Source organism: Meira miltonrushii, assembly GCF_003144205.1.
Source record: "Meira miltonrushii strain MCA 3882 unplaced genomic scaffold FA14scaffold_1, whole genome shotgun sequence".
NCBI classification, from domain to species: domain Eukaryota; kingdom Fungi; phylum Basidiomycota; class Exobasidiomycetes; order Exobasidiales; family Brachybasidiaceae; genus Meira; species Meira miltonrushii.
Window position 1 is genome coordinate 2,268,830 of NW_020289943.1, and position 22,416 is coordinate 2,291,245.

At 42.8% G+C, this 22,416-nt stretch overlaps 17 protein-coding genes across 17 annotated transcripts; 9 read left to right on the forward strand and 8 right to left on the reverse strand.

Annotated features, from left to right (window-relative positions):
• Window positions 1-53: 53 nt before the first annotated feature.
• FA14DRAFT_159502 (uncharacterized protein) lies at window positions 54-408 on the reverse strand (the record flags this gene model as incomplete). Its single annotated transcript, XM_025498248.1, has 1 exon — window positions 54-408. A coding segment is annotated over one exon (219 nt), but the record flags the coding sequence as incomplete, so codon positions are not given.
• Window positions 409-825: 417 nt separating this feature from the next.
• FA14DRAFT_141728 (phosphatases II) lies at window positions 826-2,789 on the forward strand (the record flags this gene model as incomplete). The annotated part of the gene is made up of 2 exons (XM_025497148.1): window positions 826-1,786; window positions 1,985-2,789. Exons 1-2 carry the CDS (start codon window positions 849-851, stop codon window positions 2,787-2,789), a joined length of 1,743 nt encoding a protein of 580 aa, XP_025357753.1. The 5' UTR covers window positions 826-848.
• FA14DRAFT_159503 (chord-domain-containing protein) lies at window positions 2,766-3,960 on the reverse strand. Its single transcript, XM_025498249.1, has one exon. It carries the CDS (start codon window positions 3,941-3,943, stop codon window positions 2,858-2,860), a length of 1,086 nt encoding a protein of 361 aa, XP_025357754.1. The 5' UTR covers window positions 3,944-3,960; the 3' UTR covers window positions 2,766-2,857.
• Window positions 3,961-4,693: 733 nt separating this feature from the next.
• Window positions 4,694-6,245, forward strand: FA14DRAFT_163334 (uncharacterized protein; the record flags this gene model as incomplete). Its single annotated transcript, XM_025499811.1, has 3 exons — window positions 4,694-5,312; window positions 5,436-5,685; window positions 6,230-6,245. The coding sequence occupies 3 exons, from the start codon at window positions 4,694-4,696 to the stop codon at window positions 6,243-6,245; spliced, it is 885 nt and encodes a 294-aa protein (XP_025357755.1).
• A 680-nt stretch (window positions 6,246-6,925) lies between these two features.
• FA14DRAFT_170297 (signal peptidase 22 kDa subunit) lies at window positions 6,926-7,717 on the forward strand. Its single transcript, XM_025500271.1, has 3 exons — window positions 6,926-7,132; window positions 7,203-7,472; window positions 7,540-7,717. Exons 1-3 carry the CDS (start codon window positions 6,993-6,995, stop codon window positions 7,682-7,684), a joined length of 555 nt encoding a protein of 184 aa, XP_025357756.1. The 5' UTR covers window positions 6,926-6,992; the 3' UTR covers window positions 7,685-7,717.
• Window positions 7,718-7,976: 259 nt separating this feature from the next.
• On the reverse strand, window positions 7,977-8,339 carry FA14DRAFT_115841 (uncharacterized protein; the record flags this gene model as incomplete). Its single annotated transcript, XM_025496134.1, has 1 exon — window positions 7,977-8,339. A coding segment is annotated over one exon (363 nt), but the record flags the coding sequence as incomplete, so codon positions are not given.
• A 223-nt stretch (window positions 8,340-8,562) lies between these two features.
• On the forward strand, window positions 8,563-9,047 carry FA14DRAFT_14144 (uncharacterized protein). Its single transcript, XM_025497136.1, has one exon. It carries the CDS (start codon window positions 8,701-8,703, stop codon window positions 8,995-8,997), a length of 297 nt encoding a protein of 98 aa, XP_025357758.1. The 5' UTR covers window positions 8,563-8,700; the 3' UTR covers window positions 8,998-9,047.
• On the reverse strand, window positions 8,965-10,850 carry FA14DRAFT_170299 (uncharacterized protein). Its single transcript, XM_025500272.1, has one exon. The coding sequence runs from the start codon at window positions 10,553-10,555 to the stop codon at window positions 9,098-9,100; it is 1,458 nt and encodes a 485-aa protein (XP_025357759.1). The 5' UTR covers window positions 10,556-10,850; the 3' UTR covers window positions 8,965-9,097.
• Window positions 10,851-11,275: 425 nt separating this feature from the next.
• FA14DRAFT_159505 (NAD(P)-binding protein) lies at window positions 11,276-12,668 on the forward strand. Its single transcript, XM_025498250.1, has 4 exons — window positions 11,276-11,476; window positions 11,539-12,052; window positions 12,123-12,195; window positions 12,272-12,668. The coding sequence occupies exons 1-4, from the start codon at window positions 11,325-11,327 to the stop codon at window positions 12,289-12,291; spliced, it is 759 nt and encodes a 252-aa protein (XP_025357760.1). The 5' UTR covers window positions 11,276-11,324; the 3' UTR covers window positions 12,292-12,668.
• On the reverse strand, window positions 11,977-13,279 carry FA14DRAFT_141750 (Brix-domain-containing protein; the record flags this gene model as incomplete). Its single annotated transcript, XM_025497149.1, has 1 exon — window positions 11,977-13,279. The coding sequence occupies one exon, from the start codon at window positions 13,277-13,279 to the stop codon at window positions 12,368-12,370; it is 912 nt and encodes a 303-aa protein (XP_025357761.1). The 3' UTR covers window positions 11,977-12,367.
• Window positions 13,280-13,481: 202 nt separating this feature from the next.
• FA14DRAFT_159506 (uncharacterized protein) lies at window positions 13,482-14,638 on the forward strand. The gene has a single exon (XM_025498251.1). The coding sequence runs from the start codon at window positions 13,497-13,499 to the stop codon at window positions 14,598-14,600; it is 1,104 nt and encodes a 367-aa protein (XP_025357762.1). The 5' UTR covers window positions 13,482-13,496; the 3' UTR covers window positions 14,601-14,638.
• Window positions 14,639-14,752: 114 nt separating this feature from the next.
• FA14DRAFT_159507 (uncharacterized protein) lies at window positions 14,753-15,785 on the forward strand. The gene has a single exon (XM_025498252.1). The coding sequence runs from the start codon at window positions 14,787-14,789 to the stop codon at window positions 15,732-15,734; it is 948 nt and encodes a 315-aa protein (XP_025357763.1). The 5' UTR covers window positions 14,753-14,786; the 3' UTR covers window positions 15,735-15,785.
• FA14DRAFT_159508 (WD40 repeat-like protein) lies at window positions 15,756-17,495 on the reverse strand. The gene has a single exon (XM_025498253.1). It carries the CDS (start codon window positions 17,462-17,464, stop codon window positions 15,824-15,826), a length of 1,641 nt encoding a protein of 546 aa, XP_025357764.1. The 5' UTR covers window positions 17,465-17,495; the 3' UTR covers window positions 15,756-15,823.
• A 266-nt stretch (window positions 17,496-17,761) lies between these two features.
• Window positions 17,762-18,679, forward strand: FA14DRAFT_159509 (uncharacterized protein). The gene is made up of 2 exons (XM_025498254.1): window positions 17,762-17,948; window positions 18,025-18,679. The coding sequence occupies exons 1-2, from the start codon at window positions 17,801-17,803 to the stop codon at window positions 18,408-18,410; spliced, it is 534 nt and encodes a 177-aa protein (XP_025357765.1). The 5' UTR covers window positions 17,762-17,800; the 3' UTR covers window positions 18,411-18,679.
• Window positions 18,500-20,407, reverse strand: FA14DRAFT_170306 (uncharacterized protein; the record flags this gene model as incomplete). Its single annotated transcript, XM_025500273.1, has 1 exon — window positions 18,500-20,407. The coding sequence occupies one exon, from the start codon at window positions 20,405-20,407 to the stop codon at window positions 18,500-18,502; it is 1,908 nt and encodes a 635-aa protein (XP_025357766.1).
• A 285-nt stretch (window positions 20,408-20,692) lies between these two features.
• Window positions 20,693-21,692, forward strand: FA14DRAFT_170307 (uncharacterized protein). Its single transcript, XM_025500274.1, has one exon. The coding sequence runs from the start codon at window positions 20,764-20,766 to the stop codon at window positions 21,643-21,645; it is 882 nt and encodes a 293-aa protein (XP_025357767.1). The 5' UTR covers window positions 20,693-20,763; the 3' UTR covers window positions 21,646-21,692.
• Window positions 21,654-22,387, reverse strand: FA14DRAFT_187570 (uncharacterized protein). The gene has a single exon (XM_025501610.1). The coding sequence runs from the start codon at window positions 22,378-22,380 to the stop codon at window positions 21,760-21,762; it is 621 nt and encodes a 206-aa protein (XP_025357768.1). The 5' UTR covers window positions 22,381-22,387; the 3' UTR covers window positions 21,654-21,759.
• Window positions 22,388-22,416: the final 29 nt, after the last annotated feature.

Below are 22,416 nucleotides of genomic sequence, written 5' to 3' on the forward strand. Positions count from 1 at the left end.
GAAAGTCACTAAAATGACTGAGTTTCATGCTTGACTCTTTCCTTCATCATTGGACTCACGCAGGAGTGCAAAAGTGATGGACATGAGCATGCTAATGGCAATACTTGCGGGCACAACAACTATACAGACTCTCAAATCAGTTCTCGGCGGAACTATTTCACCATACAAAGCTGCAACTCATCATCACCACCTGCAAAGCGGGACGTTGCTGCAGAGTTTTCAATGGATAAGAGAGGTTCCTCTTCTTCTCTAGAGTCTGCCAATATTTGCTTGTAAGAGCCCGATGAATGCGAGTGTAGAGACATCATGAATGAAGAAAGCTTGACCGGCTCGATCAACCTCACTTCAAAACAAGCAACGATGACGTACTTCTTTGGTAATGTTGAACGGATGTAAAGCCAAAGAGTGAAGGGATTGTTAGAGGTATCACATCAGAAAGAACCGTCAGAGGTATCATAATGTAAAGGATCGGTAGAGTTATTACATCAGAAAAGATCGCTAGAGGTGTTCTATCAGAAAGATATATCAGACGTATCCCGCTAGAAAAGAAACGGTAGAGATTTCATATCAGGAAGATTCGCACACCAGTGACAGAATCGAATTCGAAACGGATTTCTCGTATAAAGGTTCCAGATTATATATCGAAGTTTATCACACTTTCGTCGTGTATCTTTTCCGAAACCAGATCTTCCCGAATCGAATAAGCCTCTCTGTGTGTGGATTAGATTAGTAAGCGCGTGAGCAAATTCATTAAAAAAAAGCGGGGGAATTGCCTTAAATTAGAGTTCAAAGAAGAAAGTGATCTTGTGAAAGCATGCATACAAAGAACGATCATCTCTCCCTCAACAATGGATCAGATCATACCGGGATTATGGATAGGCGATCTTGCCTGTGCATTGGCAACGGATTATTTGGAAATGGCAGGGATAACGCACATCGTTACGGCGATGAAACAACGATTACCAAGTCCTATCACTTTACCCGATGGAAGAAAGATTGATGATGATCACATCTATCATGTCAACATAGATGATATCGAAAGTGCTCCTATCTTGGTGCATTTCCCTGGAGTGATTGAGTTCATCGATGAAGCACTTCAACAAACATGGATCGAAGATGGAGATGGAGAAGAAATTTCTGCAGAAACTCAAGATGAACAGAAAGCTTCAAATTCACGTACAAATCCACCACCAGGTAAAAAGCCAGGTCAATGGGCAACAATGGGAGAAGGAACTGTCTTGGTTCATTGTCATGCTGGAATATCAAGAAGTGTTGCAATCGTGCTGGCATATTTGATGCATATGCGTAAGATCAGCGTTCAAGATGCATTGAATCTCGTTCGTTCAAGACGTTCTATTGCCGATCCAAATTCTGGTTTCATGCATCAATTGGAGCTGTATGAATCAGCAGATTGTAGCGTTGATGTACGCAATCAGCGTATACGAAGGTTTCTGATGTCACAAGCTTCCATCTTACGTGGTGATCCGATCGATGATGTTTTATTGAGTTATTATCCTAGCCCTCTACATAGTCCCGCAAACAGCTTTCCCGGATCGACGCAACAAGGCAGCGGATCAGGAGGAATTGGTGGAATGGGTTTGCAATTCTCAAAATTGGACACGAGTGATTCCGGTAGTAGGAAATCAAGTGTCGGACATGCGGCCAGTGATTCGGATCATCAATCACCAATAAGTAGTGGCAGGAATAGTGCAACGATGTCAAGACAGAATAGCAGAATCGCAGCATCTACAGCCGCAGCTAGAGGAGCGAATGAAAGACATAGAAGGTCAAGTCGATCAGATGGAAGTGATGCAAACACAAATACTGCCAAACAAGAAGGAGAAACTACTTTGGATTTGTCTAAATCACCTCCAATGCCGGATGAGAACAGTCAATTGTTTGATGAAGATGATGAAAGGGAAAATAAACGTCTACGTGATGAAAAGGTGAACAAGTTGATTAGAGAAAACTTCACAAGCATTAGTGAACCGCACGAAGTGATGATCACTGTGAATTCAGGGAATTTACCCGGAGGAGTGAACAAAGTACGGGGTAACCAAGCTCGATCAGAATCATCACGAGCGCAAACGAATAATTCTTCTTCCTTACCCAAACCTAAATTCAAAGCGATGAAACTTCGATGCAAAAAGTGTAGAAGGGAATTAGCAGCACAAGATCATGTTGTTGAACATGAAGCTGGAATGGGAAAAGATGCTTTTGACGTTCGTAAACGGGAGAAGGACATTGAACAAAAGAGCAGGGATAATCGTGCAACGATGGAACAATCAAATACGCAGGATTTGACGTTGGAAGAACGATTTGGAGCTACCGAACGGCCCTCAGGGAACGATGTGACAGAAGAAGAAGAAACGGAGAATGCAAAACCTATCCCACCAGCGCCATCAGCCTTCAAAAGTGCTGCCAGTCTTTCTGCTCAGCTACCACCCCACCTCGCCGCCTTGAGAAGAGGTACCCCAGCAGCACCACAGACAAATGGGAACTCCATCCCATCAAGACCGCCACCTTCCGCTACTCAAAGTCAAGCATCAACTCCCTCTAACGACTTTCGCAAGATGTTGCATTCACACCTTTGCAGCTCTTATTTCGTTGAACCTTTGGCTTGGATGACAATGTTACGTTCAGGCGAAGTGGCGGGAAGGTTAGATTGTCCTACCGCTCGTTGTGGTGCAAAGTTAGGCAGTTGGGATTGGGCAGGAATGCAATGTGCTTGTGGAGCCTGGGTAACACCAGCATTTGCATTACATAGATCAAAAGTAGATGAAGTATAAAGTTTAGATGGAAATATAACATTGTATACATTGTATTTATATTATTGCAATACATTCTCTTTCATTTGTTATGCGTCTAATTTACGACCAAACGTTAAGCCATACCCTAATGCTTGATCACCTCGCTCTAATGCAGGCCAACTTTCACCTTTTGATTGTTTGACGAGAATTAGATCAACTTTGAATCGAGTGACAGAGAATGAACTTGCTTCCACATCAATTGCACCGTATGGTTTAAGGATACGGTTATACCTTCTCTTCATTTCAGGTTGGGCCGGTAAAGCGGGAAGTGCTAGGGAAAATGTCACACTTTCTCCTTCCAACGTAATCTTTGATCGATCCATTTCTACACCTTTTGCATATACTGTCACACGAACATCATTGGGTGTTTCATAATGATCGATCCTGCAGTCTGCTTCGATTTCGTCTGTATCTTTGCCGGAAGGCGGCCCATTCGTTTGAGATGATTTGATTGCTTTCGCTCCACCTCCAACAAACAAATGACCAGTCTTTGCTTCCGTGCAAGGTTCAATCGTCAAGAACTCATCAAATTCCAACACCCGTCTCTTACAGCATGCATATCCTTTACTACCTTCATGAAAGATTGGTTGACCAGGATGGAAGCGGCATTCTTCCGAATTTCTATCTCTACTTGTACCAGCAAACTTTTCATTGCATCCTTTGCGTTTACATGGAGCACCTTCTCCAACTACTGCTCCTGCAGGATCTTCTTCCTCTACAAATAGACTTGCAGGATCTGCTTTTTGAGATCTTTGAGCATTTTGTTGTTGAATTGCGTTCAGTCTTGTACTTGACATTGGTGTTAGGGAAGAGGTGGAAGCTATGGGAGCAGGTGTGTTTGCTTGTCCATTTGAGGTAGGTGCTTCGGTTGTTACGTCTCCAGAATTCTCTTTAGCAAATGAAGTTTTTGCTTGTTTAACGTCTGTATGTTCATCTGATTCCGTACATCCTTTTATTAACATGAATTCATCAAATTCTAATACTGGCTTATTACGATCTTTGCAGCATGACCAAGATTTTGATCCTTCATGAAATACTGGTTTGCCAGGATGATGCATGCATGGTCCTTTTCTTGATGAAGTGGAAGATGGATCGAAATCCACTCCACAGCCTGGTCTTGTGCAAATTGTCATTATGGAGTAGGGAGATGATAGTAATACGAATGCCTTTTGCAATTCTTCTAGCTCGGAATTAAGACTGTATTCCGCTCCACACTTTTTGGCTGTCGTGTGTGTGTTAAATGTCACGTGTATCTGTCTTCCCAACTGTGGATCGGCTCGGCTATTCGGTGAGCCGTGGTTTATTTAGCGAGACAGGTATTCTGGCTATACGCGCCTGAGTATGATATGCAGATATGAATCCCCACAGTACTGCTTGTGTGCTTGCGTGTAAGGGTGAATTCATGCGTACGCTAATGCGTGCGGTGTACAAACTCGCATTTGTTGTGATAAATCGTCCGTGGCGTTTGAAAATGGATAATAATCTTTCTCCTCTTCTTTGATCTTCCCCACAATCATCATCATCTTCAAACAACAAAAATGCCTTCCCCTCCTAAACCTTGGGAGCGTGGAGGAGAGAGTGGCGCTGCTGCTACTGCCACTGCATCTACACCGGTAACTTCTGCCCTTTCATCAAGTACACCCGCTTTACCGGATAGGCCATCCACTCTAGGAGGAGGTGCAACAACTTCAACAGCTGGCTCAGGCGGAATAACACCTTCTACAGCACTCAATTCAACCGCAGGAGCATATGGATCGCCTTATTCTACCTCAGGCTATGGAGGTCTAGGGTCTACTTATGGTGGCCTTGGATCTTCTTATGGATCGTATGGAAGTTACAACTCTCCCTACTCTAGGATGGGCGGGATGGGAAGTATGGGCAGTATGGGCGGTTACGGGAGCTATGGAGGGTATGGCGGCTACGGAGGATATGGAGGATACGGCGGTTATGGTGGCATGGGCATGGGAATGGGTGGAATGGGGATGGGGATGGGAGGTATGGGAATGGGCATGCCAGGACAACCGGGTGACGTCTCCTTGACTCAAAGGATGGAATCTGGCACACAAGCAACATTCGAGCTAATCTCTTCAATTGTTGGCGCTTTTGGTGGTTTTGCACAAATGCTAGAAAGTACATTCATGGCAACTCACTCAAGCTTTTTTGCAATGGTTGGCGTTGCTGATCAATTTGCTCATTTGAGAAATTACCTAGGTCAAGTTTTGAGCATCTTTGCATTAGCAAGATATTTGAAGAACTTGTTCTTGCGTGCTACAGGTCGTGCACCTGCCGTTGATCTGAACCCAAGGGAATTCGGAGAATTTGCCAAGCATGGAGGAGCGATCGCCGGTCCCAATGGAGCACCAGGTGCAAAAGCCCGACCAAGCAAACGACCTTTGGTTGTTTTCTTTTTGGCCGTTGTTGGTTTACCTTATTTGATGGGTAAATTGGTTCGCTTGATCACCGCTCGTCAAGAAGAAGAAAGACTAAGATTGGAACAACAAGGTCTTTTGCCGCCCGGATCGCAAAATATGACACCTCAACAGCAACAAGAACATATCAGACATCAACAAATGCTACAACAGCAACAACAAGAAGGAGGCGCAGGAGGTGTACAAACGACGGCAGCTGGAGAACCATTGGATCCTAGCAAATTGACTTTCGTACGTTCGATGTACGTTTATAATGCTTCTGATCCACTAGAGCTCAGCTTGAAATCGAACGACATCGTTGCCGTTTTGAGTAAAGTGGATCCGTCAACAGGACAAGAATCACAATGGTGGAAAGGCAGAACGCGAGATGGAAGGATTGGATGGTTCCCTAGCACATACGTTGAATCCTTGGAAACGGCAAAAGAACGAGCATCAAAATCGAACGAGTCTGTTAAACAAATTGATTCAGCTGCCCCGCAAAAAGCATTACCCAAACCTGCAGCTGCAACTGCGACTCGATAAAAAAAGACGATGTGATGCAACAACGTCAATTAGTGTATTTTCCTAACCTGTACTTTTATAGATGCTTAATATCTTTATTTGCAAATAATACTCCGGGATCTTTGTAATCTTGCTTGCGAGAGTTATCATTTGGTCTCTCTAGCTGTATGTCTAGCTAAAGATAGGCTTTACCTAGTAGCCCTATGGCAGAATGAGAACTGTCTCTAGATCCGATGCTGAAGCAACAATGTGAAGATACCCGGCTCATTCCTGCCAACGACTCCTATATGAAGGATTCACTTTGATATGATTAATGTTACAAGTATAATACAGAAAGATGTCGCCATAATTACCCACTCATATATCGTCTGGCTTGGCAACTTTGCGTTTCTCAATGATGCCTGTCTGTGGATCTTGCATTTCTTGCCAATTGATAGGTATCATTGGTTGTTGTGAATGCGATCTTGTTGACAATGCAGTATCCGAAAGAGCCGGTAAAGCATAAACGACGCCCAAATGATTTTGTGTTGTGGCTAAAAAGTACGAACGAGAATCACCAAGAGAGATAACAATCGCTTTAACAATATCACCCGGTCTAAAACAATCTTGCATCTTTATCTTATCTTTTTCCGTTTGTCGAACGTCTTGTGTTCTTATTACGCCGGTAAAATCTGCTCCTGATGGATCTTCCCCTGCGGCTTGATTTGTATAGCCGCATGAGATCCAATCTCCCGGTGCACATGGTTGACCATCAACGACCAAGATTGAAACGTTTGCCTGTCTTGCATTTACACGGGTAATACGACCTAAGATTGTCGAACCAGGCATTGGAACGACAAATCTTGGTTTAGTTCCATGATTGATTTGTGTTTGTCCTTCTTTGGTCGTAAGCTGTCCTACCAGAGATGAGAGCGAGTATTCGTTACGTTCATATGTGCCTGTGCCTGTTTTCGATGACCCTGGAACGGGCTGTCCTGGCAGAAGGATTTGTGACATTGTATGAGGAGATGATGATGATGACGTTAAGAAGTTAAAAATTCTCCGAAATTATTCTTGTCACGCGCCAATCACTTTTCTTCTTGATTGGGGCCTGTGCATACATTCATCATTCTACGCCAACTAGGCGAGCGGCGTGTGTGTTCGTGTGTTGGTGAGGGCGTCAAATATAAGAAACACACAACTTCACTTCTCAAAAAAGGGGATCCTTTGCCATCTCTTTCTCCATCATCTCGCTTGACCAACAACAACAGTCATGAACACGACGTTGAACCGCTTCAATGCGGTTTCGGCTTTGGCAACGTCTGTTTTGATGGCGTTAGCAGCTTTTACGGCAATTATGACCTATCCAACCCATAAGCCAAGTGGAAGGGTAGCCATAAAGGAATTGGAAGTGTGAGTGAAAGAGAACAGCATTGTGTAAGACAACAAATAGAGCTGACAATATCTTTTTCCTACTAAAAAGTGTCAAAGGAAGATTGGAATGGCATATGGATAATCGTGTTCAAGATTTCATGAAAGTGTCATTTGATATCGATGCTGACTTTACCAGTCTGTTTAACTGGAACACAAAGCAAGTCTTTTTAAGCTTGGTAGCCGAATACCCTACAAAAAGACATGAATTGAATCAAGTTGTGCTCTGGGATAGAATCGTACGTTCAAAACAAGACGCAAACGTTAATTTGCTTGATGCTACCAACAAATACCCATTCAGAGAGGTATCGAAGAATTTTGCGTGAGTTTTCATACAGTGATCCAAGGTGATTATACCCATCTAACATCTCTCCCGTCTGCATATACAGAAACGTAAACGGATCTACATTCACGCTCAAATGGAACACGATGCCCAAAGTTGGTATCCTTGCCTATGGAGATGAACAGCGAACAAACGAATACTCTATTCCTGCTCGCTTGCAAAGGGATGGTATTGCAGAATTGTACTTCTAGTATTGGGCGAGATGAACAAAGATTATATGTCATAATGTTGTTCGTTTGCTTAGTAGTGTTACATGTGATAGTATACAGGGTATGAATAAATGCTCTTTGTTCAAGAGGATGAGTGGTTCTCGTTTGGGTACGCTATTGCAGCCTTTGCAGACACATTTGCCCTTCCAGCCTGATGCTCATCTGATAAATGTCTCAGCATGACGTCCATCTCATTACGGAGTGATTCTGTGAGGGTTAAGAGTAAGTCAGTATGAAAGTTACCCTCACTATCTATCGAGTTCAAATTCTTACCTGCATCGCGTAAGGCATCTCTGTATTCTTGATTAGCAACGCTCATTTCCTCATCAATCTGTTCAAGCTCTCGTTTGACTTGATCTTCATTCGTTTGTTTAGGTAACCGCTGTAGTAATGATTCCATCTCTTTTGCTTTTAATACTAAATCATCCGTTAATTCATCTATATTTTCCGACATTGTTTCTGCATCGATTAAGTGATTTGCCGCATGAGATTGTGCCAGATTTGTTGGTTGAAATAATGGAATGACGTTATTAATTTGAACATGTGCACTTCTATGCGTTAAAAAGTGTAATGAGGATGTCATAATTTGAAGCATCAAGGCTAGATCGGATTCCAATTGTGAGATCAGATCTATCGATGGTCCTGACTGCTGTGTGCTATTGCTGTTCTCCCCCTGCTTTTGTTCTATACCGTTCTCATCCCCGTTCCCCATCGGTTCGGCGGTCATCGTTTGTGCAAGCTTTGATGGTCCAGCAGATAAAGTGCTTGCTGCATTTTGAGAAGATGTCATAATTTGAGGTGAAAGTGTGGAGAGAAAGTTGTCATAACGCGTGAGTGATTGGTGCAACCCCATCCCAAGCCGCCGTCTTGACGCCATCAAAGCATCACCGCATGAAAAGAAATGCTATTTGCATATCCAAATCGAGAAAGGATAAAAGGCATATTTGTAGCTACAGAAAATTGTACTTCTCATCACTCCGCACTCAGAGCCTTTGAAAATGCAACTGTTCACCAATCTCACTATATTCTTCATTGTATTTGTCTCTCTGGCAAATGCTTCCAAGAATGGTGAAGGATCTTCCACTTCTTTCAAAGATGTCCAAGATGCTCATAAACGTGTTCGCGATGCAACTTTGGCTGAAGATGCCCATCATAGACGTACGACTCAACAACCTCCTGCGAGTCCCTTCTCCCAATATGCCTTTGAAGAAGCCCGTAAAACATTAGAAAATCAACTCAAAAAAGCTCAAGATGATTCTCAGAAAACTACGGATAAATTCTTCGGAAAACATTGAACACTTAAGTGTCAAATCTATAAAATGATGTCAATCGAGAAAGGTTTGTACATGAGTGGTGGTATCCTATGTACAAAGATTTGAGTATAAGAATGAAAAATTATTCTACATGCTTGTTATCTGACGGTAAAGCTGGCATCGGTTTACGTTCTGCTCCCTTTGGACGTGGACTCAAAACACCGGTTATTGGACCTGGATCCGTACTGGAAATCGGACTTCCAGTTTCGGCGAAAGTTGGACCACCATCTGCAATTGCGGCATTGTGTGGACTGCTGCCATACTCGGGTGGAGCATCTGTGGCTGTTGAATACTGCTCGTCATGTACAGATCTTGGAGGCGCAGAAGGTGAATGAACTTCTGGTCGGAGTCCACTTTGCGATGGTCGGCGATCTGGTAGAACGGTAGGTTCCAAGTTTAGATTGGGCGGTAAGGATCCACCTTCAGGCAAAGGTGACAATGGAGCAGCAGCACCGACGAACGATTGTCTTGAATAAACCGATTGTGAAACTGTATCATCGGTAGATTGTTGTAAAGTTGATGATCCGGCCGGATGACTGTCAGTAGTTGTTGTTGTTGTTTCATCTTCATGTAACATGTCAGCCAATTCGGTCTTGTTACTTTCTGCAAAACTGACAGTATCACGACGTGAAAGTGTACTTGCATCCTTTGTAATAGGCACATAAGGTAGAGTATAATCTGGCTTATGATCTTTCACTGCCGGTCCAACAGCCGCTCGAATAGCAGCCACTTGCGTTTCATTCTTCCACACAGCCTCTTCTGGTAAACGTGAATGATGGCGTGGAGTTGGGAATGGCGGTGCATAGACAGGCAATTGCTCCAATAACAATTTTCCGTATCGCGAAACCACTGCCATCTTTTCGCCTAATTCGATGATACTATCGAAATGTGCATCGTAACTTGAACGTACAGCCTCACGTTTGAGTCTGCCCAATTCCTCTTCTTTTTCTTTATCTTCAAGTTCCAATGTCTTTAGCTGCTCCTCCAAAGGCGCAATCTTTTCCGAATTTGGTATAGCACGTTCAGGTATCAATGAATAGAGTTCTTTGTGAATCTTGATACGTTGTTGTCTGCGTGGTGCCAGTTCCATTTCCAGCTTCTGAATACGCTTGAGATCAGCCCTTGAATCTTCAACACGTTGAGCATGTTCGTTGTGTAATTCACCGATCATAGATAGCATATATGCTAAACGATCAGTCACATCTGCTAATGCTGCATCTCCTGCACTATCTTCACGTTTTTCGGCCAATTGATCTTGACCCCATTTGTATGTTGCAGTTGCCATTCCTTTTGTTTGACGTCCTACAGCTTCATGTTCAATCCTTGTACTCTTTAAATGACCGGATAATTGATGAAAAGATCGATTTTGTTCAAATCTCGGATCGATTGATGCAATTCCGTGTCTCAATAAATGCGGCATAAACGAACTATTTGAGATCGAGATTGGTTTTGGATTTCGAAATGCATGACAATGAAAAATTGCATGTAAATTTGCCAGAAAGCCGTCCGTTGTAGAGAGAGCCATTGTTGATTGTTTCATTTAATCGTTTGATCAAGATGATAAAGTGGATAAAAAAGGATGAGAGATGAGGATAGAATTGATTTTATATATGTCAGTCATTGCCACCAAAATCTAACATTTCGTCTCGGGGTTATAGATCTCATTACGCCATCTCAACCCCACGTGGCGTACGTTCTCGTCATTGCTAACACACTCACCCTCTTTGAAGGCCCGATCTACCACTGCCATCATTTGCACTGCCGCCTGCGCTGCTACCTGCATTATTGCCAACGGTTTGATGAAATTGAGTTGCTGCTTCTTGTGCTCTATCACGAGCTTTTTGAAAGAAAGAAGACATGATGATGAGATGGTGGTGGTGGAGAATGAGAGATACAATCAATCATTGTAACAATCAAGCTGTCATCTTTGAAGCTGTGCTCATGCATACAACACAACACAGCCTAAATTGAGCTTTAATTAATTTCTCGGAGAAGAACTTTAGCGCATTCCAACAAACAGTGGCTGAGTGCCATTGCCCCCTCCACAACTTCATGGCGGTAATAACGGCGGCGGCGAATGACTTCTGGGGCATGATCAATGCATAGAACAACACGATGAATAATCAAACATAAAGAAGCTTGTCTGTCTTTCTTCTCTCCCCGACATACCATCACGATCACATTAATCCAATCATACTCTTTCAACAATGTCAAACGCCGCATTTACTGCCAAGAATCTTGCCATCATCACTGGTGGGGCAAGTGGAATTGGTTTGGCAGCAGGAAAAGCATTCGCATCGAAATTTGGAATGCACGTTGCCATTGGAGATAATTCAGGAGCAGTTGAAGAATCCGTTAAAGCAATTCAATCTCAAGCAAAAGAAGGAGTGAAAGTTTGGGGTGGTAAAGTTGACGTTTCAGATCGACAAAGTGTTGAATCGTTTAAAAATCAAATTCAAACGTGAGTAAATGCAGAAGATAGCAATGATCACGGCACTTCATACTTACTGTCTCTCTTTACAGCAATTTTGAAGATGCAAAACCCACCGTCTTGATGGCAAATGCAGGTATCTCAGGATCAACAAAAGCAAGTGAATGGGATGGTTGGGAGAAAGTGTTAGCGACAAATATGTATGGAGTAATCAACGTAAATCAGGTATTTCTGCCTTTGATCAAATCACACAAACAAGCATCTTTGATCATCAATACAGGTAGTAAACAAGGTATCACAACTCCTCCAATGACAGGACCAGCCTATAATGCAAGTAAAGCAGTCGTAAAAGTTTTCACAGAACAACTTGCATGGGAATTGCGTAATTCAGAAGATACGAAACAGATCCAAGCTGCTTTACTCATTCCAGGATACGTTTGGTCAGGTTTGACGGGTGCAGGATCGGGTAAATCTAAGCCTCAAGGCGCCTGGACGGCAGAACAAACTGTTGATTTCATGTTGGAACGATTGGAAAAGCCTGGAGTGTTTTACATCTTATGTCCCGATAATGAAACGCCAAGAGAAACTGATCTGAAAAGAATGGAGGTGAGTGGGCCGTAGGACACCTGTTACAGTGTTGAGCGAAATTGCTAATCTTCCTGTTTCTCTCATACAGTGGAATATCGGTGATATCATCGAAGATCGTCCAGCACTTTCACGTTGGCACGATGATTATTCTGCTAAATTCAGTAAGTATTCCATCGCCACTCTAAAGTTGAAGGGTCATTCTCACTGATTACAATTCCTACTTTTCCTTTCTTGCAGGCGAATTCTCAAAGAAATAATCATCACACCTCGGCCGCGAATCTACTGAATGATGTACAAAATTGACAAAATGCGATACACAGAAAGTTCAGATTCTCATCCGAACACGTTTTGACGACTGAGTTCATCCGGTTTAGCATCTTGCACCAACTTTTGACGTTTGGCTTCAGACTTGAATTGTGCGGTTGTACGATCTTTGTATTCCTCTCCCTTTTTGCGTCTGGTAAGGTGACGGGTCATGTTGGGTGAAATATATTCTGGGTTTTCGTACACTGTTGCACCTCCAAAGCTACCTTCAAAGATACGAATTGGAGTTAAAACCATTCTTGGACCGATTTCGACTAAAGTTGGTTTTTGATCTTCGGCTGAAGTGCCTTTTTTAGAAGAAGCTTTTTCGGCAGCTGCTGAACCTTTTTCGATTATCTGATAATGTCTAAACCAAACTTTATTATCCAAAATGCTAAAATTGATCACATGATCGATAAAAGGTTTACTCTTTCTTGCCATCCTTGGTACGCCAAACATTTGTGTGAATAATTCTTTTATCAAACCGAAATGGGGACGTTGATCAAAACTTGCGTCGAAACTTAAAAGTGGTCTACTTCCTTTCAGACAGTTTCCTTGCATTTTAAGTTCATCCATCGTATGAATGTTTTGAACATGGAATTTTACCGAGGGTCCGTTTGGGGTTTTGCTTGCCCATAGATATAAATCTTCATGTTTTCTTGCTTCGAAGTAGAGGGTATTATTGCAATTATTCAATTCTGCCAATTCGTTCAAGATGTGTAAATTTGATTTGGAGTCCAGCTTTGAATCTTTTTTGCTATGCGGTAATAAAGCTTCAAGATCGTTCACCAAATGACGCATTCTCATCGTAACACCACGAGAAGGTAGAATAAGAACACGTTGTTTATTGCGTGGAGTGGGTGCGGTTGCACTTCCATTTTGTTCAACTTCATCTGTTGCTTTACGTTTACCCTTTGAGGCTGCACTGTATAGAGATGCCATCTTTGTTGAAGTGGTGATGGTGACTTCAAAGGAAGAGATACTGACCCTACGCGCAGGAGAAGATTCCCAAAGAGCATAAACCAAAATTCTTGCCTTTGAAAAAATTCCAAAGTGGGGGATGTCACGTGTGTTTCCTCCTCCACGCTTAGAAGATTATGCAAGCGTCTGACCAACACTTCTTCTTCTTCTGATCATCGATGGTAGCATATATGACAATATGATTATACGGTATACCAGTAGAGGTATAGCACAACGCAATGCAAAATCAATTCCCTCACAATTAGGAAACCAGATCCGATTTGCTTCTACAACAGAAGTTCCCAAAACAACAGGACCAACAGATCCGGCAACGAGTGTAAGAACGTTGGTAGAACAAGTTGATCGATCATCAATATTGGCTTCAAAATTCTATCCAAGCCATCTACAAAAGCACTTTTTGGCTATACGTGCATTCAATGCTGAGGTTGCACGGGTTCCGGAACTTGTTGATAATGAATTAATGGCACGTATTCGTGTTACTTGGTGGCGTGATGCAGTACAAGGAGCATTCAATGGAAAGACTCCCAGACATCCAACTATGATCGCTTTGAGCGAAGCTATACATGATCCGAATGTGCAAAAGTATGGCGGACTAGTGGAAGATCACTTCGTGGCAATGTGTGAAGCAAGAGAATCTGATCTTTCCGCTCCTACAACTCCACCAACGTTGGAAGAAATTGAATCTTATGCAGAAAAAACTTCTTCACGTTTATTCTATCTTTCCTTGAACCTATTAGGTGTTTCAAAAACTGTTATCGATCAGGTTTTCAGTCATTTAGGTAAAGCAAGAGGATTAACACAATTACTCAATTCTGTTCCTTTTCATGCCGGTGTAATTCGTACAACAATTCCAACACCTCCTGATGCACAAACGCAGGAAGGAGTCAAGCCAAAACCAAGGTCAGGACCTGCAAAGCCACGACAAAGAAGAATCGTTCTACCAAGAGAATATTTATCCAAACATAATGTCGTAGAAGAAGAGGTGTATCGTAAAGGCGCAGAGGCAAAAGGGTTAAGGGATGCAGTATTTGATACAGCAACAAGGGCAAACGATTACATCATTTCTGCGAGATCATTGCTGAAAGATGAGTTTAATGGAGGAAAAGTACCACAAGCATTGATAGGACCTTTGGTAGAAGCAACAACGGCAACTACAATGCTACAAGAATTGCAAAAGAGAGATTTTGACATTTTTGATACGAAATTGATGACTGTGGCAAGTGGAAAAGGATGGAGATTGCCATGGAATATGTGGAAAGTAGGAATTAGTGGAAAATTATAGAGATGTATTGTAGATGTACTTTTTGTTCAATGATGGAGTTGTTGTTCAATTTGCCTCCACGCGTGAAATGTTCGGAAATGCAGCATTTAGGGTCTTTTAAGAATTTTAGCTCAGCCTTCCAAAAATTGACAGGGATGGTTATCTCTCACCACCACCACCATCTAGTGACAAATCACATCATCTAAGATGACCACTCCATGGATTGCAAGACCACGATGGACATGTTCATATTGCAATATAACCATAAACGATGATGTGCCTTCACGTACCCAACATGAGAATGGATTACGACATAAAGGAAACGTTGAACGTAGTTTACGTGAAGCATATAAAAAGAGTGAACGTGAAAGGATACAAGAAAGAGAAGCAAAAAAGTCTATGCAAGAGATTGAAAGATTGGCAAATATACGTCATCAACAAGATATAGGGGGTACAGAAGCTGGACCTTCCAATCAAGCGACCAGTGAAGAGAAGACAAAAGAGCCAAAGCAACCTGCGAAATGGAAACCGAGCGATAAATTAGCAACGTATGGATCAGCGATGCCTGTATATGCAGACGAACAGAGCAGATTGGATGAAATGCATAGACAACAGCTTGCACTGGAAGAATCAGAGCGAAAGAAAGAAGGTACCGCTGGAGCATGGCAAACGGTAGAACAAACACCCGCTCTACCAGAATCAAAGATACAGACCAGCGATAGCCTACCTCAAACCAATGCACAATCCTCTTCTTCCTCGTATAAGGTACGTGAAAAGAAGGGAAATTATCACGATGACAACGAAGAAGATACAATCGACTCCATCAAAGTGAAAAAACGGATACGAACGGGTGATGAAGAAGAACGCAAGAGGAGGATAGAAGAGGAACAAAGGACGATGTTACCGCAATGGACACCAGTTCGATTGGATACAGGGATTAGTGCAAAGAAGGAAGGTATTCAAGGGGTACCCATTAACCGGATAAATGATGAATCAAATGCTGCGCCAATAGATTTGAGTAAAGATGAATCAGAAGATCAAAAAGATCAGGTCAAAACGGAAGAGGCCGAGCAACCTTCTTCGTCTTCCAACATGTTCAAGAAACGCAAAGCAGGTTCCGGTTCGGGAGCTAAAAAGGTACGAGCTGTTGTATAAAAACATTCTTAAATGTATAATAGATTAATACTGTACAATATATATGTGCTGTAAAAATGATTGCCTAAACGTAATTGAGATACGATCCTCTATGAATAGTGCTGAAGAGAATAGAGCAACACTTTGCCTCGTGTATTACCCATAGCCATCAATTCTGAACCACTGGAGAAATCGATAGAAGAGATATGGCCAAGAGGTGTTCCGGATGTTGGCCAATTCTCAAAGATTGTCATTGAAGGAAGATGAACCATCTTCAGAACATCCCTCTTTTTTGAACTTGCAATGGCCAAGATCTCACCTGTAGGATTATAACGAAGAGTTGTTGTAGCTGTGACGATGTTGCTGATCGATTTGCGTGATTCCAAGGTGGATACTACTTGTCCATTCTTGCTGGCCGTATTGCTGCCATTCTCAACCGCTTCACGACCGTACATATTCACGATTCCATCTTCACTCCCAATTGCCCACCACTGTCCTGAAGGACTTGCTTCGATGCTCCTGGGTGCAAACAGACCGACATCATGTCTTTGAACTTCACAAGTCATCTTTCTAGTATCCCAAACATGCACGACTCCTTGATTGCTTAGAGATGCCAATCGGTTCTCATTTGCCGGATCCCAACTCAAACCTTTCAAAGGTGCATTCATTTGCATTCTCCCGATCAAATTACCACCACCAGATCCTCCTGCTTGGTTGTAATCCAACAAATAAATTGCACCACGCCTTCCTCCGATTGCCAATTGTTTCCCGCCATCCTGTGCGGGAGCAAAACGTGCCAATGAAAGATCTCGTTCTTGTGAATCATCTTCACCGGAGGATGCATAAGCACGCCAAGGTGTTGATCGTGTCGTCTTTCCAGAATAGATGTCACGGACGTAAAAGAATGGCCTTGGACCACTCAGCATGATCGAAGAGCCGGAAGGATGAAATTGTGCCGTACGTAAAGGCATATCGGGAAAGTGAACTGATTCCAAAAGTGGATTGTCCCTTGTGTCAACATGATATAATCGTAATTTGCGATCTTTCGAAGTGGTAAGCATGACGTGAGCCCGTGCTGCTGGATGAAAAGCGACTTGTTCGATTGCAGATGGCTTTGCTCGTGCTTCTGCTTCATTTGCATTCCGTAGTCTTTGGATTTCTATCCGCTGTTTCGGCAATGCTGTTCCTTTCTGTCGTTGATCTCCTCTCGAACGGCTTACGAGTCCCGCATCCGTATTCAGCAAATCTCCAAGAGATTGCATTCCAGTCGTACTTCCATCTGTATTGCGTAGCTCTAGCGAAGCCCATCTTGGCCGTGGATGTAGCTTTTCAAATGTTCTTCTTAACCGAAGTTCATATTCTGTACCGGTGATATTTACCTCATCCGCATTTTCACGTAAGTTGCGTAATTTGTTCATCCCTTTACGACTTCCATCTTTTGCTTTAGCATCAGCACCTGCTAGTGTTACGCTGAGACTTGCAGTGCTAGGATCAGTCCAAACTGGTTTCCTCCTCTTGAATGATGATAGTGGTTTATCCGGGTTATGTGACTTGTCATCTTCAGGTTCATTATCACTTTCGCTACTGTTATTGTCATCATCATCTTCGTCACTACCATCGCTTGCTGACGAGCTTGACGCCGATGATTGAGACTCATTCTGCTCTACAGCATCTGGTGCAGTATCCAGTACGAACAAATCGTCATCTTCTATTGACTTTGAACGATTCTTCCTTTTTCCATTTGCCGGCATTGTGATTATAAGATAATGCTCTGCGAGGAACAGAAGGAAGGATTAACATGATAACATTATTTGAAGTGGCATGTTCACTTTATGCAGAAGATTCCAAAATTATTAGATCACGTGCGTTTTAAACGGAAGAATCTCTCAACCTTTCGTTGGCGCGCTTTATGGGAAACAAGCCAATCGACACAAGCACACCACTAAAGGGCACACGCATAATGCGCCATATCTACACGGCTCTCAATTGGTTCCTTTCTGATCGTAGTGCTTTTTTGTTCATCGCACCATCGTCATCAGTCTTGAAAAAGCTTTTATAGAAAGATGTTGGCAATCACAAGAGCAAGAATGCCTCTAAGGACGGCAGGAATAGCATCTCTTGCACGATCCTCTACATCGACAAATATCCAACGTTCATTTCATTCATCTCGTATTGCAAAGGACGGACATGCAAGTGCACATTCATCCGAAGAACATGAAGAATATCCAACAGAAGGTAAGTAATTCTATCAAAATTATGAGATCGTAATACTAAACAAAAACAAATCAACCCTCTACCACTTTTTATACAGGCTTCGGCGCTCCAATTTGGCGTTGGACGTTCATCTCTGTGATTGCAGTAGCAGGCATTTATCGTTTCACAAGTACACATAGCACTCACGCAAGCGCACCCGCATCAGATGAAGATGTCGATGATGAAGAAGAAGCAAAGAAGCCATTCTTAACACGTTATATCACTTATCATCTCACTTTACCTTCAATCTGGAAAGAACGTCAAGATGCGCATTTGGACGCAGTTCGTCAAAGAGCTGAAGACAAACTCTTCTTTCAAGAAGCAGAACGTCCACCCGTACGTAGAATGCGTTTTCCTGGAACATTTGAGGCTGCTTCGCCTGACCGTCTGCCCCTTGGGGAAGCAGTAGACGTAAGTGATGTTAAGGTGAAACGTGATTCATAAACGATGTACATTGACACAAATGAAGTATGTGAAGCATGGAATGTGTTAAGATAAAGTGTCAATATGCTGTACATGAGTGGGGAAACCAATTATTCTGCAGACGATTTCGATTTAAGGTGGGATTTAATCCCATGTTGTAACATCGCACGTAACGCATCCTGCCCTTCTGGACTTGCTGCAGTGTTATTTGACTTTTGAGCCTCTCTGCGTTGATTATATGAATTTTTAGTCTCTCTTCTCGAAAACGCCTTTTTCGAGAGGCCCTTTGACGTATTATAAGATGACAGTGAACGACCTCTGTGTCCGATTTTGGCAGAGTCTCTCGAGTATGCAGCGTATTGATCTGTTTGAGTAAGATCTGCCATAAAGAAAACATCTTTTTCTGATTCACCCGCTCGATAATTAAGCGTTCCGTTTATTTCTCCAATCCACTGTGGTGATCCTGGCTGTCCTCTTGACACAGTTCTTTCTTTTAAACGTTGTACTCTCATGGTAAATTGTCCAAACTGTTTGGGTAAGGTGGATTGACGTAAAGCGTCTTGATAACTTTCCGATTCTACCGCTTCAACTGCTTTTTGTGCAACCATTGATGCTGCACTTGCACTGCGATTCGTTCTTGCACCTTTTGCTGACCAAATCGGTAACGAATCCGGTGCATAACTGATTGGTTGACCAAACGTTAGTTCAGTTGTACCGTGTGGTTTGACCATGATTACGCCTTGTTGAGTGTCCTTTTGTGAAAAATCAAGAACTCTAGGTGTAGGAACATCCGAATTGTGCGGCGGCTTGGACATCTTTGCAACTTGTCCACCAACAGCAACGCTGTATGAACCATGATCCTTATTTCTATTTCTATCTACTCCAGTCCTCTTTCCAGCATCCTCTCTGCTCAAGACCCTTCCTGGAACTCCATCAGCCAAGAGTTTTGTTTGAATCAGATCTGGAAGCCCGTATTGCAGTCCCGCTGATGGATGCATGGGCTTATTGCGAGCCTTGGACGATATTGGTGCAGGATTGCTTGGCAAAGTGGTGTCCACTGCTTGCGATGCACGAAGACCGTCCCTATCTCGGAGCCAAGATTGCCAAAGAGAGGCCAAACCTAAATTCGCAAAGCGCGATTCGTTCCAAAGATCAATCCCTACATTTGCATCGTCATCTTTAGAAGTATACTCGCCCGTTATTTCAGGCAAGGGAATCTTTGCTCTTGTGAGAGGTTCGGGCTCGGTAATAGTTGCTGTGCTAGAATTGGATTCTGCCATTACTGTATTTGAATTTTGTATCTTTCGTCGTTCGTTCTCATAACGTGCAAGAAGATCTTGTCTTTCCTTTTCTGCTGCTCTTAGAGATGAGTGCTTGCGATAAACAGGCCTTTGAGTTCTAATATAATCAAGGTACTTGTCAAATCGCTTTTCGTCCATGGCACGGAAAGCGATGGGGACAGGAACTTTGACGGAATAATGACCTGCTCGATTGCCGAAAGGACCGTCTAAGTCCAATCCAGCCGACACTGAGTTTCCAGCGTGAATGTTTTTAGGGTAAACGGGACCTCTTCCTTGAAGTGCTTCTGATTGCAAATGAGTTCGCATATTTGGATCAGACACTGGATCATATGCACTTGGAACACTTCTACGTGTGCTAGGGTCAAACGTTGTACTTATTCTTGGACCAAGAAAGCCTGGTCTAGATTCCGCAGATGTAATACGTGCATTCAATTCAGCAAAACGCTTTTTGAGTAAAACTTGATGTTCACATTCGGTCCAAATCGTTTGACCTTCTCGTGTATCCAAAGCTTCGATATCAACATAACGCAAAGATCCGATTGGTTTATTTCGCGATGGTAAACTTCTCTTTAGTCCGAAATCACCTCTAGATAGATGTGCTGCAGGAGCTGTATACGATTGAGGTATAACGGGCGAATGACTTGCTAATCGAGAAGAAGCCAATAAACGTGAAAATTGCGAACCGCTTGCCGTAACAGAGGGTGATGACCTTATCATTGTTGCTGATCCCACCATCTCGATCGAGCGAGCAGTGACAATGTGATCACGTAGCACTCTCCGTCTTTTCTATTGGTATCTTTGTCGATGATCGATAAAGTTGATGATTGAATATGCTTAAGTTATTGTCTTATTCAATCAAGAAGAAATCCTAAAGAGTCGCGCGCTAAAAAAGAAAGTGATGCATGAATGCCTACCACTCACGTGCTGGCTAAATTTTGGCTACAGTTGCATTTTATTCATTATAAGAATGATCCTCATTCTTATCTTGATGACCTTCCCATAACAAAGAGAAAGCAGATTAGGCTACATGCCTCAGCTTTCTTCTTCCTCCTCAATCACTCAATCGTACAATCATGGCAAGTGCAGGCGGAGGTAGAGGAAGGGGCGGATTTGGCGGAGGGAGAGGTGGAAGGGGTGGAAGAGGTGGTGGTGGAAGTAGTGGTGGTGTACACGCATTGCCCATGGGAGCATTAACTTGGAACGATTTCGCAGAAGCAGATAAAGCAAAACCAAACAGGCATGCATATCCTCCAATGGAAGAACAACCGATCCTACGTAAACCAAACGAAAGAGAAACGAGAATAATTGCAAGGCAATTAGCATTCGTTGAAGCACAAAGGCAAACACCTTGGTGGATTAGACCATTAGATCAAAATACTCAATTTAAACAACAATCTACTGCTGCAAATGCCGCTGCCAATTCTGTGGTTGGAGGGAATGCAGGGGTTCCAGCAGCTTCGGCAGGTGCAGCAAGTGGTGTGAAACGATCCAGTGCTTACTTACCACGTTATTCGGATAAATTCAGAAAGACGAACGGAATCAATAATGGAGAAGAAGCCGAAAAGGTACTTCCTTCGTCAACCGACCTAGACAGCCTGACGTTACAAGATGAAACATTGCTGAATATGCTACAAAAACAAGCATTTCCCAATGGGCTATGGCGTACATACGTAGAAGGAGAGAACAAAAGATACGAAAAACGGCAAGAAGCGGTTGCCAATGCAAAGAAAAGAAGAAGTGATTGGCGAAAGATTGTTACTGGCGTAGAACTTGCCGGCACTGATGACATTTCTGATGGAGCACATTCAGACGATGAGGTTGGAGAAGATGCTTATCAAGATGAATATGAAGATGATGTCGAAGATGATTATGCGGACAATTACTTTGACAACGGTGAAGATGATGATCAGCTGGATGAGGGTGGGGCAGGGGAAGCAGATGATGCATACGACTGAACGATTTTCATGTAAATAATTGTACTATATTTCAAGCTTACACGTTTCTAAAGCGCTCTTATCTCTGTGTGATAAAGGGAAGGATATATTTTTGTTATAAGTACAGTGATGTTGCTATGAAGCTTCTGAAAGGCTATTTTCCTCCCAAGTTTCTGCCATGGGCTGCTGGACGGCACCCTTTAGCTTCTCCGTAATCTCTTTCCTTCTGTCAATAGTCTGCTTTGCTTCGAATCGCTGGTCGTGTCGATTTTCGTCTGACGATGATGATTGAATGTTCGACTGTGGCTGAAAGGCGACTTGGGTCGAATCACCAGTATCATCTAACTCTTTCACGATATCTTCATTCTTCCACATTGCTTCCAATTTCGTTTTGTTCTTCGTCATCGCTTCAGTAGAAGGGAGAAGTTGTGATGAATCAACATTAAAGAATGCAGATTGTGCATGTTCACGTATGGATTTCAGTCTTGATAAATCGATTTCTTTTCTCTGCTTTACGATTTCTTTTGTATCTCTGTGTCCTTTATTGCTCCCAGATGTGCCTGCTATCAGTGCTTCTGAACCGCTTTGTTTGGAATCTGTACCTGGTTTCGAGATTTGATCTTGCCTTAACAAAGGAGTCCTTTCATCATTCTGACTTCCCGACTGATTGAAGGCAGAAGTGGATGATTCACCTTGCCTTCTGCCTAGACAACAACCAAAGATAGATTGAAGCATGGATTGAATGTTGATGGTCATGCTGAAGGTAGATTGCATGTATGCCCACGCTAGCGC

Coding starts and splice junctions, on each gene's coding strand:
- FA14DRAFT_159505 (XM_025498250.1), top strand. CDS start 11,325: ATGCACGTTGCCATTGGAGATAATTCAGGAGCAGTTGAAGAATCCGTT. Junction 11,477..11,538: donor TTTAAAAATCAAATTCAAAC/GTGAGTAAATGC, acceptor CTCTCTTTACAG/CAATTTTGAAGATGCAAAAC. Junction 12,196..12,271: donor TGATTATTCTGCTAAATTCA/GTAAGTATTCCA, acceptor CCTTTCTTGCAG/GCGAATTCTCAAAGAAATAA.
- FA14DRAFT_159503 (XM_025498249.1), bottom strand. CDS start 3,943: ATGACAATTTGCACAAGACCAGGCTGTGGAGTGGATTTCGATCCATCT.
- FA14DRAFT_187570 (XM_025501610.1), bottom strand. CDS start 22,380: ATGACCATCAACATTCAATCCATGCTTCAATCTATCTTTGGTTGTTGT.
- FA14DRAFT_159506 (XM_025498251.1), top strand. CDS start 13,497: ATGATTATACGGTATACCAGTAGAGGTATAGCACAACGCAATGCAAAA.
- FA14DRAFT_170307 (XM_025500274.1), top strand. CDS start 20,764: ATGGCAAGTGCAGGCGGAGGTAGAGGAAGGGGCGGATTTGGCGGAGGG.
- FA14DRAFT_170297 (XM_025500271.1), top strand. CDS start 6,993: ATGAACACGACGTTGAACCGCTTCAATGCGGTTTCGGCTTTGGCAACG. Junction 7,133..7,202: donor GCCATAAAGGAATTGGAAGT/GTGAGTGAAAGA, acceptor CCTACTAAAAAG/TGTCAAAGGAAGATTGGAAT. Junction 7,473..7,539: donor GAGGTATCGAAGAATTTTGC/GTGAGTTTTCAT, acceptor CTGCATATACAG/AAACGTAAACGGATCTACAT.
- FA14DRAFT_159507 (XM_025498252.1), top strand. CDS start 14,787: ATGACCACTCCATGGATTGCAAGACCACGATGGACATGTTCATATTGC.
- FA14DRAFT_159508 (XM_025498253.1), bottom strand. CDS start 17,464: ATGCCGGCAAATGGAAAAAGGAAGAATCGTTCAAAGTCAATAGAAGAT.
- FA14DRAFT_170299 (XM_025500272.1), bottom strand. CDS start 10,555: ATGAAACAATCAACAATGGCTCTCTCTACAACGGACGGCTTTCTGGCA.
- FA14DRAFT_159509 (XM_025498254.1), top strand. CDS start 17,801: ATGCCTCTAAGGACGGCAGGAATAGCATCTCTTGCACGATCCTCTACA. Junction 17,949..18,024: donor TGAAGAATATCCAACAGAAG/GTAAGTAATTCT, acceptor CTTTTTATACAG/GCTTCGGCGCTCCAATTTGG.
- FA14DRAFT_14144 (XM_025497136.1), top strand. CDS start 8,701: ATGCAACTGTTCACCAATCTCACTATATTCTTCATTGTATTTGTCTCT.